Raw genomic sequence first — 11,046 nt, 5'->3', positions numbered from 1 at the left:
AACGCAATGAAACGCAACGCAATGCAATGCAACGCAATGAAATGCAATGCAACGCAATGCAATGCAACGCAATGAAATGCAATGCAATGCAACGCAATGCAACGCAATGAAATGCAATGCAATGAAATGCAATGCAATGCAACGCAATGCAACGCAACGCAATGCAATGCAACGCAACTCCGCACAGCACGCGCCCTCCCACGGGCGGCGCCCGCGAGGCGCCAGCAGCTGCCCCGGCCCCCGCACACGTGATCACGTCACGTGCCGGAGCCCCTCCCGGCCCCATCTTCCATCCAATGAACGGACGGGTAGGCGGTACATCCGCAGGGTGATTGGTCGAGGTGGGCGTCAGTCCGCGGGCGGAGCGGGGCGGAGGTTCCAAGTTGGGAGGCTGCGGTGCGGTGCGGTGCGGTGCGGTGCGTGGGTTGGAGGGCGCCGGGGGGGACATCGAGGGGCTTGAGGGCGGTGGGTGCTGCGGGGTGCCCGGGTCTGTACCCGGGGAGCGGGGGTTGCGTGGTGCAGGCCGGGGTGCGCACCTCAAGCTGCAGCGGGGGGTGCAGGTGGGCTCCCCTTGCAGCGGAATGGCGGCGGCGGGGGGGGAGGGTGTGCAGGATACGGCCCTGCCGGGCTGTGGGGTTCAGGAGCTCCCCAGGCTGCAGGGTGGCTGCTTGCAGCCCTTGGGCCGGGTGACCCCTTCGCTGGGGCCCTGTCAGGGACACACGGCCAGTCCCTGTGAGTAGGTTTGCTGAAGTAATGGGAAGCGGAGAGTTGTTATTCTGCAAAGGGACTGACCCTTTGCCAGGACTGTTCTCTCATTCCCACCGTTTGGGGCTTTCCAGGGCTGGATACAGCCCGAGGGACACCTGGGCAGGTCCTGTGCCTCTCACCCAAGGTTTGGTAACCAAACCCTGCCCCAGAGCACCCAGCAGAGCCCAGCGTGAGGGGAGGCAGAAGTCTGCTCTAGCTCAGAGGGAAGGGGATTTGGGGATGGCGGTGGCAGGAAACTCAGGGTGGTTCCCGTGTGCCAGCAGGGATGGCCGGCAGGAGCCAGGACCGGAGCCTGCGGGAGGAGCTGACGTGTGCCATCTGCTGCGAACTCTTCAGCGAGCCCGTCATGCTGGACTGCATGCACCATTTCTGCAAGGCCTGCATCCAGGGCTACTGGGAGAGCTGCACCCGCGTTCCCTCCTGCCCCCAGTGCCGCCGAGAGTTCCCCAGCCGGGCTTTTCGCACCCACTACCTGCTCTCGGGGCTGGTGGAGAAGGTGCGGCGCTGCGGATCCACGGAGCACCGGCACAAGATGCAGGTGAGCGGCTTCTGCTCGGCTGGGGGAGAAGGGGACAGGCACCATGTGAGCCCTGTGCCGGGGACCCCTGTGCGTGCCTCACCTGACCCGAGTGCGATGACATCTTTGTCTCTTCCTTACTCATTCCCTCTCACTATTTCCTTCCAGCTGCCTGTCTTTCGGACACTTTCTTCTCTTGCATTTGTTTTCCCTCACTGCTGTGCCTGACTTCTGCTGCAGCCTTGTTGTTTCTCGTGTAGGGACCACGCAGCCAGGGCTGAGGACTGCTCGTGCCAGGTGTACTGCCTGAAGGGTCAGTCCCTGCACAAGTTGGTTCGCAGCATACAGGGTTTAAACCTTCTGCAAACAAGATATCCCAGGCTGGAGCTCCCAGTCTTAAAAATAAATTTGTCTCATTATGTGCACACTTACAAGGTTCTCAAGCCTGTGCATCAGGTGCTTTCTTCTTAGTACCTTTCTTTATAAGAAGTCTTGTTGCAGCTTCCCTCTAATGCTGGCCTCAGGAATTAGGATTGCTCCTGAATCACAGCAGAGCAGTGAAATGGTCTCCTCACCTTCTTTTCCTTGTTCCTGCAGAAGCACCTGGAAGATGCTTTGCAAGCTCGTCAGAAGGAGATGGAGAACTTCTTGCGGAGGAAGCGTGCGACGCAGGAAGATATCTGTGGCCTGACGGTAAAGCCCTGTGATAGCTGCTTTTTGTACAGCCTCTCGATTAATGTTCATAGAGGATCTGTGTGAGATTTAGCTCAGCTTCTTGTACAAATCTAGACGAATAACTATGTAGGGATCTGAACAAACTCCCCCATATGTAGGCCAAAGCCCATCACGACTGAACATTCAGTAGAGGCTTTGCAAAGAGCCATTAAGCACTCGTTAATGCAGCATTTACAAGGTGCGTTGGTCCAGCAGAGCTGGGACAGGGCGAGTGGTGAGAGCTGTCGGCTGAGCAGCCTGTTCTGGCCCTGCAGCGCTGCCACTTTGGGAGAGGGTTAATTCTTGGAAGCTCTAAAATCCTGTTGTGTGTCTGAAGGGGTGGCAGCAAAGCTGAAGAAGCTGGGTCAGCGGCAGTGTTGGCGCTGCAGAGAGCAGTGGACTTGTCACAAGGACCACGTTTGGATTCTCTGCAAAGCTCTGAGATGATGTGAGGAGCCTGAGTGCTCTCTATGGGCTTGAGTGGCACCAGGCTGCCTACTTGTCGCTGATCAATGAAGCAAGAACAGCCACAGGCTGACTGCGTTTCCTTCTTGAGTGATGTAAAAGTATTAAAAGCCAAGAAAGGAGAGTAAGGAAAATGGAAATAGTTCAGAGGTGAGATAAAACTGATGGGAGACTGTCTTCTGATGGGAGTCTCTGATCCCCCTGCCTGCACTGTTTCATACCTCTGTCCCACTGCCAGATTTGGAATAGACCTTTGAGGTTAATGAAGAAGTATTAGCAAATAACCACATGTGGCTGATGTCCTGTTGCAGTGGAAGAGCTGACTCAGACGTGTTTCAAGAGTAAAGGAGCAAATTGCTGATCTGAACAGGGAGACCATGCATGTCCTCTGCAGTTCTGGTGTGTCAGCACAAGCACCTGCTGGAGCAAAGGGAGGCTGGGGTGCTGTGCCGGCTGGTGAAGCTTCAGATGTACTCTGGGGGAGATGGGTTTCCTGCTGGTAGAAAGGGATGTGCGTTTCAGGAAGCGCTCCTCAAGAAAATAATGAGGGCTAAGGTTGCACTTAGAGATTAGAAGCTCAAAGATTGGGAAAATAAAAAGTCATTGGCTGTCTCTTGTAAACAGGCAGGAAGGCAGTGAGAGCACCGCAAGGTGGGCTGGCCGACTAAACAACTGGAAAAAAGTGACCTCTGAAAAGAGCCGAATGGGATTTTATCAGCCTTAACTACAGAGATTAGTTTGTGCAGCTCCCCTGTCTCTCCCATACAAACAGAAGCCCTGAGAGACAGAGGTATCGGAGAAAAAGAACAAGTTGCCAGTGTCAGGCAGCTCTGCGCAGAGTCTGGCACGATTTGAAATAAATCCTAACTAACCTGAACAGCTGAGTCTGCAGCTCCAGAAAAGCAAAAGAACTCCAGTATTGCACACAAGCAAATTCCTGGTGGTGTGGGAGAGGGCTGTGGGCTCCCACTGTGGCTGTGTGCAAGGATTTTTTTTTTTTATTATTATTATTTTTTCCCCCTTTGGCTCTGCAACCTTGAAAGTTGTCCTTGTGTCCTGTTCTCTATCCAAGAAGTTGTGGGTATGTCTGAGACTCTTTGATTTCCCAGACTCTGTAAGCAGGGTAACGGGCCCAGCCATCCTGTGTACCTCCTTCTGTGTTGTAGCTGCCAGAATCATCTTCTGCCTTTTCCCTCTGCTCAGAAGGTGTCTGGGGAGCTGAACTTCAAGATCCGGGCAGAGTTTGCCCGCCTTCATCAGATCTTGGAGGAAGAGGAGAGAGCTGTGCTGGCAGAGCTGGGTGAAAAGGAAGAGCAGTCGCTGGCACAGCTGCATGGGGATGTCCACCGGTTGGAGGAGGGAATGTCGGTGCTGCAGAGGGACATAGAACGCATAGAGCAGACCCTGAGCAAGATGGAAGACGTCTCGTTGCTGGAGGTGAGTGTGCTTGGCTGACCCTGGCAGGAGGCTGAGGGATGTTTTGGGACCCCAGTTTGGGATGGGGAAAGTTCCAAATGACAGCACTAGGCTGTACCTGGAAGTTGTTCTCACTGCCATCCCTCTGGATTATCGACCCCAATCCCTTGGAGTCTGGAGGCTTTAGCCACAAGGGATCTGGTGATCTCTTGGATGTGGTGGGTCTTGGGAGCCTTACTCCTTCTCTGTCACCCCTGTGAAATTGCCTTGGCCCCAGTGCCCTCTCAGTTTCCCCCAGGGTGTGGGTCCTGGTAGGTTGGTTTCCTCTCTCTCTGCTGCATGACAGCAGGAGGCAGGACAGGGAGTTTATTTGTGCAGCTGCATGAATTACAGACAGTGACTGCTAATTCTCTCTGCTCCTCACTGCAGGTGGAGAGCCTGGATATCAGGTACGTGTCTGGCATGAAAGAAGCCAATTCCCTTTTCAGGAGCTTATCTCTGTCCCTGGCTGGGGCCACACGGGGGAGGGATCTTATCTCAAGTTTTAAAAGCATCACAAATTGCTCAGCAAGCTGCTGGTGGTGTGCCGTGTGGGGGCTGGTCCCCAGCATGTTGGACGCTCTTCCCAGGGAGCATGTGTGTTTAGATGGCTGGGCTGGAAGAGCAGGTGGAGGAGACGTGCTGGTTTGGAATGGATGCAAGAGCCATGCATGCTGCAAGCAGGAGCAAGGCTGATACCGCAGACTTGGGTGCTTTGGCATTTCTGCCCTTTCTTAGCTTCTTACAACGCACAGGGCTGCAAAACTGACCCCAAGGTCGGGTTTGTCTGAGGCTGCAAGTAGCTGAGGGCCAGAACTGCCATAGGGGAGTGTGTCCCTGTCCCCTCCCTCCCTGGGAGCTGCAGTGGGATGCAGCCTGGCTCCGCAGGCCTGGTCTGTTCACCCGTGCAGGAGTCCTGTTTGGGTGTGCTGGGTGCTGGTCTGCCATGGGTCACCGCTCCATGAGCGGTGCTGCCAGATCTGTCTCAGTCCACACCACCTCTGCCCCGAGCCACTTGCCATGCTGGGGGTAGCACTGCAGCAGGCGGAGCAAGCAGCTGCCAGGGAGGTTTGTGTCCCATCTTTACCAAATCTGTCACATGCTGGTAGCACGGTGCAGTCCTGACCATGCTCTTCCCACGTGCCTCGCTAGCGGCACAGCGGCGTGGTTGACTGCCGTTCTCTCTGCTCCAGGCCCTCGGTGCGCGTTGAGACCCAGCCTGCCTTCAACCTGGAGCACTACAGGGACAGCCGCAGCGGCCCCTTGCAGTACATCTTCTGGAGACGGATGCTGCAGTCCATCTGCCCCGGTGAGTGCATCGGTGTGAGGGATGGATGTGCTGGATGGTGGCAGGGCCGGGGATTCTCTGCAGAGGGAATATGCAACAGGTAAAATGCCATGCTCGATGTCTCTACAGCTCCTGCCCCACTCACCTTCGACCCTGAGTCAGCCCACCCCAACCTGGTCTTCTCCAGAGACCTGACAGCAGTGACAGAGAGGAATCGAGCCCAGCCCGTCCCCAGCAGCCCCCGGCGCTTCCGTCAGTGCGTCAACGTCCTGGGCTCACAGACCTTTGACAGTGGCCAGCACTACTGGGAGGTCTGGGTGGGCAGCAAAACCAAGTGGGACCTGGGGGTGGCCGCCGAGGCTGTGGACCGGGCGGCAAAGGTCAAGCTGTGCCCGGAGAATGGCTACTGGACGCTTCGCCTGCGGAACAGGACGGAGTACTGGGCCACAGCCACCCCCTGGGTGCGCCTGACTCCCCAACGGCCCCCCCGGAAAGTGGGGGTCTTCCTGGACTGCCAGGAGGGCACTGTCACCTTCTTCAATGCCGGGGACATGTCCCACCTCTTCACCTTCCACCAGGTCTCTGCGGAGAGATACTGCCCCTTCTTCAGCACCTGCTTCAGCGACGGGGGGGCCAACATGGAGCCCATGCGCCTTTGCCACCTGGCCCTGTGAGGGACGAGGAGCAGGGAGCTTTGGGGACACCAGCCTGGCTCCTTGTCTCTGCCGGCTGGCTGCCTGGGGCCATGCTGGAGGCCAGTTTTGCACACACGGACCTGGTGGGTGTTGGAGGGGCTGTTTTGGATTCAGTTTCGAGAGGAAGGAGGGGAATAAGTCTCTTGCGAGCTCCCGTCTGCCCTCCCTTCTCTGTGCCATGGGCTGCGGGTGCCACGCTGCATTCCTGGAGGTGCCTGGCACCCCTTGAAGAACAACCTTCTGTGCCTGAGCATTGCACAGTTCGGTAACCACAGCCACAGGACTGCAGTGGAGATGGCAGCAGGCTGCTTGCACCTCCTGTCCCTCCATGCTCCCACCTGTAAACCCTGTGGAGGAGGGCACTGGTTCTGGAGCACCATCAGGTGCCTCTTGACGCTCGGCTCTGTGTCCCAGCGATGGGCTACCTCTGCCCAAATTGCTTCTTGGGGAAGGGCTCCGGGCTGGCGGCAGAGGGAGCTCGGTGAATGGTGTGGGACCCACTACGGGGCATGGTGGTGCTGCCTCCCTTCTACTTGATCACCATTAAAGCTCATTAGACAAACCACTGCCTGCTGGACCTGCTCATGGCTTGCATGCTGGGGGAGGTGGAATCTATGGCACTGGAGTGTAGCACAGCCTGGGGGAACAGAGCAGCCCCCTGGTCCCTGTTTCCAGCCCAGGCTCCTTCTCTCCGCTTGCAGCACAGGAGGCACGAAAGAGCCACTGCTCTCACTCAGCCCTTCCCTTGGAGTGTTTCCTGCACATCTTGCAGTGGCTCTTGGTCTTTTGCTTACCCCCCCCTGTGTCAGGCTGCTTGGGAACAAGGTGGGGGTTTGGCAGCCCCATGGGCTAGGGAGGTCTGTCTGAGCCCAGACCTGGCCTTAGGCTCCTGGGTTTTAAGATTTGGTCTCTGGCCTGGCTGGGTCTTAAGGATGTGTAGATGTGAAAAAGGCAAAAGTTCCATTTCAGGTCAACTTCACAAAAGCCCAGGCAGCCTTTGCTGCTGGGAGCAGGTGGTCCCAGCGTGGCTCTTTGCCCCACTGGCAGCCCTGCCCCTGTGGGAGGGTGGCCTGCGGCTCCTGGGGGGGGGGCAGTTCGAGTGGATTTGGCTGCTGCGGTTTGTGCTGGCGGGGGTGCTGGCCATGTCCCTGCCTTGCTCACAAGTCACCGGAGTGGACTTGAGGCAGAAGGTGCTGGGGTGGGTCCGAACCTGGCTGGTGGGAGTAATGGGTGGGAGGGAGGATGGCAGTGCCTGGGGTGGGTGGAATTGTCGTGTTTATCCCACTCAAGTCCATTCCAGGGTCAAAGCAGAGGCCAGAGCTACCCTGATCCTGTGTAGCCCCGGTGCTGGCTGGAGCCTGCAAATTCCTCCTCTGCAAAGGCTCAACTTTCTGTGCTGTGGAAAGGGCTCAGTGTGAGGGCTTTCCAGCTCCCACAGCTGGGCACAGGGACACTTGTCAAAGCAAGTCTTTCACTGGTCATCCCCCTGCCCAGTGGGGATGGGACAGGGGACCCTGTCCTCCCACAGTGCCACGAGTGACATTCCCCCTTCCTGTGCATCACTGCTGCAGTGTGCCAGGGCTGGGCTCTGCTGTAGTACCTAGTTTTGGGGTTGCTTAACGCCTGTGCCGGGGCAGGAAAAGACTGTGCTCAGCCGGAGGGGAGGATGATCCATGCAAGATGCAGGCAGACATGCCCTCCTGTGCAGAAGCACTAAGCAGCCCGGAGCTCTGCAGGCATGGGGTGGAGGTGGGTGCAGAGGGGACCCAGTTATTGGGAAGCTGCTGCTCTGTGCAGCCTTACTCGGGGGTTGGGTGTGCTTGGAGGGGATGCCAGGGGTTTCTGCTCCCTCCCGGTCCCCAGCTGGGCTTTAGCTGGTGAGCGAGCTCTGTTCCCTCCCTGCTGAGGCCCTTGGCTGGACTCAGCCTCCTCTCCCACCTCCTGCCTCGTCCTCTCGCTGCCCTCCAGCCTCAGCTGAAATAAGAGTAGAGAAGAAAGAGCTGTTGGCTTGGAAATGCTGCTGTGAGTGGGGCTGTCATCCCCCCTGCAAGGGCTGGGAGCCTCAGCGGGAAGGTGAGGCTGGTTTGATTGCAGCAGGGAGCTGCGGCTGGGGGGGCTGAAACCCATCGCCTCCCCGACCTGCCCCGAAACCACAGCCATCCCCCAAGCGTGAGGGGGAACGGATCCACCAGGCACTGGCAGGCGGCGAGCGCAGCCGGGCTTTGGCGGCTGCCGGCAGGGAGGAGGGCGGCCGCCAGCTCCCGCTGCCCACCGCTGCCGCGTGCCGCGTGGGCCGGTGTGGCGGCACGGGCTGTGAGCATCTCGATGCGACGTGTGCCAGTGCCATCGCTGCCACCTCCTACACCTTCCCCTTGCCAAAGGCAGAGCTGGAGAGCAGTGAAACCTGCTCATCCCAAATCCCTGGGCTGAACAGGCTCCCGAGGAAGCACATCCTTCCTCCTCCTCCTCCAGCCGGGCTGTGTGCGGTGGCTGTGGCGTGCCGCTCCCAGGCAGAGCTGCGTTTTGGGGTATAATGTCCTCGCCTGGCCCTGCCGGCGGGGAAGGGGTCTGGCAGGAAGGCTGGGGCAGGCAGAGCCCCTGCCCTGCACGCCGCACGTACAGCGGCTCCTACGTGCGGGGGAAAACGCTGCTCTGAGCTGCTGTACGTGCAGCGTTAGCCCGGTGAGGAAATGCTACCTGCTGTTAAATCCTGCCTGAAAAATGCATTTCACTGATAAGCCGTAGCACGATGGAGCAGAAACCACAGGTGTGGTGTGAATGTAGCGACTGGCTGGGCCTGGCCCTGGGTTCTGGCAGGAGGGGATGGGGATGGGAATGTGGGCACCATGGGGGCGAAGAACCCCTTTCTGCTCCGGTGTCCGGACTGTGCACCTGCCAGGGCTGGCTCTCGCCGCCTGCCCCCAGGACCACGCTGTATTTTCCTTGCAGGTTATCTTGTCAATTTGTCCCTGGGTGTCCTCAGAGCCACCCCACTCTGCCTCCCCATAGCCGTGTCTGGGGCTGGGCAGTGTCCGGCAGCTCCTGCCCCAGCCCCCTTCTGCGACGTGTCTGTGTCTTTATCCTGTGCTTTGGGGAAGCCTTTGCTTCCTCGGGTCCCCCCCCACGTGCTGGAAGGGGGACAAGATTTTAAAATAAGATCCTTTTGTTTCCCAGGGCGGCAACAATGGAAAGGTCCCATCGGTCCCACAGTCACCCTGTGTTTGTGATGGAAAATTCCCCGTCGTCGCGGGGCGAGCCCTCCCCGGTGTCCTGCCGTTAGATGGCAGCATGGACGGGCTGGTCCTGGCCACCACCGCCTGCACAGTGCCACATTTGGACTGCCATGGATGGGGGATGCCAAAATCCCTTGATTTTTGGGGTGCCAGAGGATCCCCCTCCCCGCAACCCTAGGTCACACCCTCTGCTCTTCTTGCATGCAGCTTCTCCAGGCAGCCCTTTGACTGTGCATTTTGCCCAGCATCTCAACGGTGCGATGTGATTCATCCCTCCATCGCTGTCCGCGCCTCACCACCTCGCTGCTCATCTCTCAGGTACACGATGACCCCTGATGCTCACAGTGGCCCCCAGTGTGGCTGCGCTGCCATGGCAGGGAGCCCGGTGGCTGCCCCATCTCTGATCACAGCCCCTGGCACCGGGAAGGGGTCTGATCCCACAATCTCAGCTCTTCTCCCTGCGGCAGTGGGCAGTGCTGCCCCTCTGTATGGTCCCCAGCTTTGCCTCATCACCCCATTATCATGGTGAGGTTTAAAAAATCTCTCTCCAGAAACTTGCAGGGGTTTGGACACCCAACTGGGAAGGAGGGACACCTCTGCTTTCTGCTCCTTTGGGATCAAAGAGGGAGGTGGTCCAAGATGAGTGTGCCGAAGAGTGATGTCATTGGAGCTCTCGGGTAAAATCTCACTAATTGGGTTGGGGGGAGTCGGGTAAAATAAACTCTGTGGCTCAGAGTTCCTCTGAGGGCTCCAGGAAAGGGACAGGGTGATTTCTTCCACGAGTTTGGCAATGAGAGCAGTTGAGCACACGAGAAGTTTTCATGCCTTTTCGAAGCCATGAGCACACGGTTCTCATTCAGGCTCTTTCTTCGCTGTCTGCAAGCGTACATAATTAATAACCCTCCGGGGTGCAGCGCGGGGCTGTGTTAATTTATCTATTCAGCGCTCGTTGGGTGCGCAGGCAGCTGGCCAGGGCTGTGCCCTCCGTGCCACCGCGCTCCCAAAGCTCTGCCATCGCCTCCGTGTGCAGCGTGTTCGCAGTCGGTTCGCACCGAGCCGGAGCCGCTGTCGCTGGCAGTGGCAGCGGTGTGGGGGCAGCGCCGCTGGCACGCGTGGGGCGGCACCATTCTGCTGCCAAGGCCGCGGTCGTGTGCATGGGTTTCGGTGTACACCTGCCAGAGAGGGGTGCGTGTGCTGCATGTAATGGTGCTGGGGGGCAACGTGGCTGCCCCACGCAGCTGGCAGCATGCACGGATGGACGGCATGAGCGGGGGGCTCTAGTGCACCCCCAAATGAGTAGGGGTGCGAGCGTGTGCACGCAGGTGTGAGGAATTGCGCGTGCATCTTTGTATGCCCCTGGGGGGTTGCAGGAGGAGTGGGGGTTCGGGGGTGCGTGCATATGGGTGTGAGGTGTGGGCTTTGGGGGGGGTGCACGCAGGCACGAAGGTATGTGCGGCAGCAGATGTGAGACGTGTATGTTCACGAGGTGCGCGCACACCGGTGTGAGAGGGTATTTGCGTGCATTCCCTCTGGTCCGAGAGGTCGGGACGTGCACCCAGACGCACACGGGACAGAAAGAGATGTACAGGGGTGCGCACAGGCGTGCAGGGCGCGTGTTCGCGTGAATATGCACACAGGTGTGGGGGGGGGGTGCTCCCGTGTACCTGGGACCGGGATGATGCACACCCACGCCCCCAGCTGCGGGACACCCACGCACCCAGCTGCAGGGGGGGATGCGCACCCACGCCCCCAGCTGCGGGACACCCGTGCTCACAGGTGCAGAGGGATGCAGGCACCCACGCAGGTGCGGCATCCCCCCCCCACCACCACCACCTCTCCCGGTCCCCCCCGTGTCCGCCCCCCGCCCCGCCCCTCCCCGCCCCGCCGCCCGCCCGCCCGGCGCCCCGCGGG

General features: G+C 59.0%; 1 protein-coding gene across 6 annotated transcripts; it reads left to right on the top strand.

Moving 5' to 3' along the window:
* Positions 1–363: 363 nt before the first annotated feature.
* On the top strand, positions 364–6,464 carry LOC128134356 (zinc-binding protein A33-like). Of its 6 annotated transcripts, none has more exons than XM_052771994.1 (7): positions 364–401; positions 1,032–1,306; positions 1,883–1,978; positions 3,668–3,901; positions 4,310–4,329; positions 5,113–5,228; positions 5,337–6,464. In XM_052771994.1, exons 2-7 carry the CDS (start codon positions 1,034–1,036, stop codon positions 5,879–5,881), a joined length of 1,284 nt encoding a protein of 427 aa, XP_052627954.1. In that variant the 5' UTR covers positions 364–401; positions 1,032–1,033; the 3' UTR covers positions 5,882–6,464. The 6 variants fall into 6 exon arrangements, with proteins under 6 accessions (XP_052627954.1, XP_052627953.1, XP_052627958.1 ...); XM_052771993.1 differs by having other exon boundaries at positions 364–406; XM_052771998.1 differs by having other exon boundaries at positions 366–396.
* The last annotated feature ends 4,582 nt before the right edge of the window (positions 6,465–11,046 follow it).

The sequence above is a fragment of the Harpia harpyja genome, chromosome 20 (genome assembly GCF_026419915.1).
Source record: "Harpia harpyja isolate bHarHar1 chromosome 20, bHarHar1 primary haplotype, whole genome shotgun sequence".
NCBI classification, from domain to species: domain Eukaryota; kingdom Metazoa; phylum Chordata; class Aves; order Accipitriformes; family Accipitridae; genus Harpia; species Harpia harpyja.
Note: the sequence above shows the minus strand (reverse complement) of the source record. Positions and strands in the feature narration are given on the sequence as shown.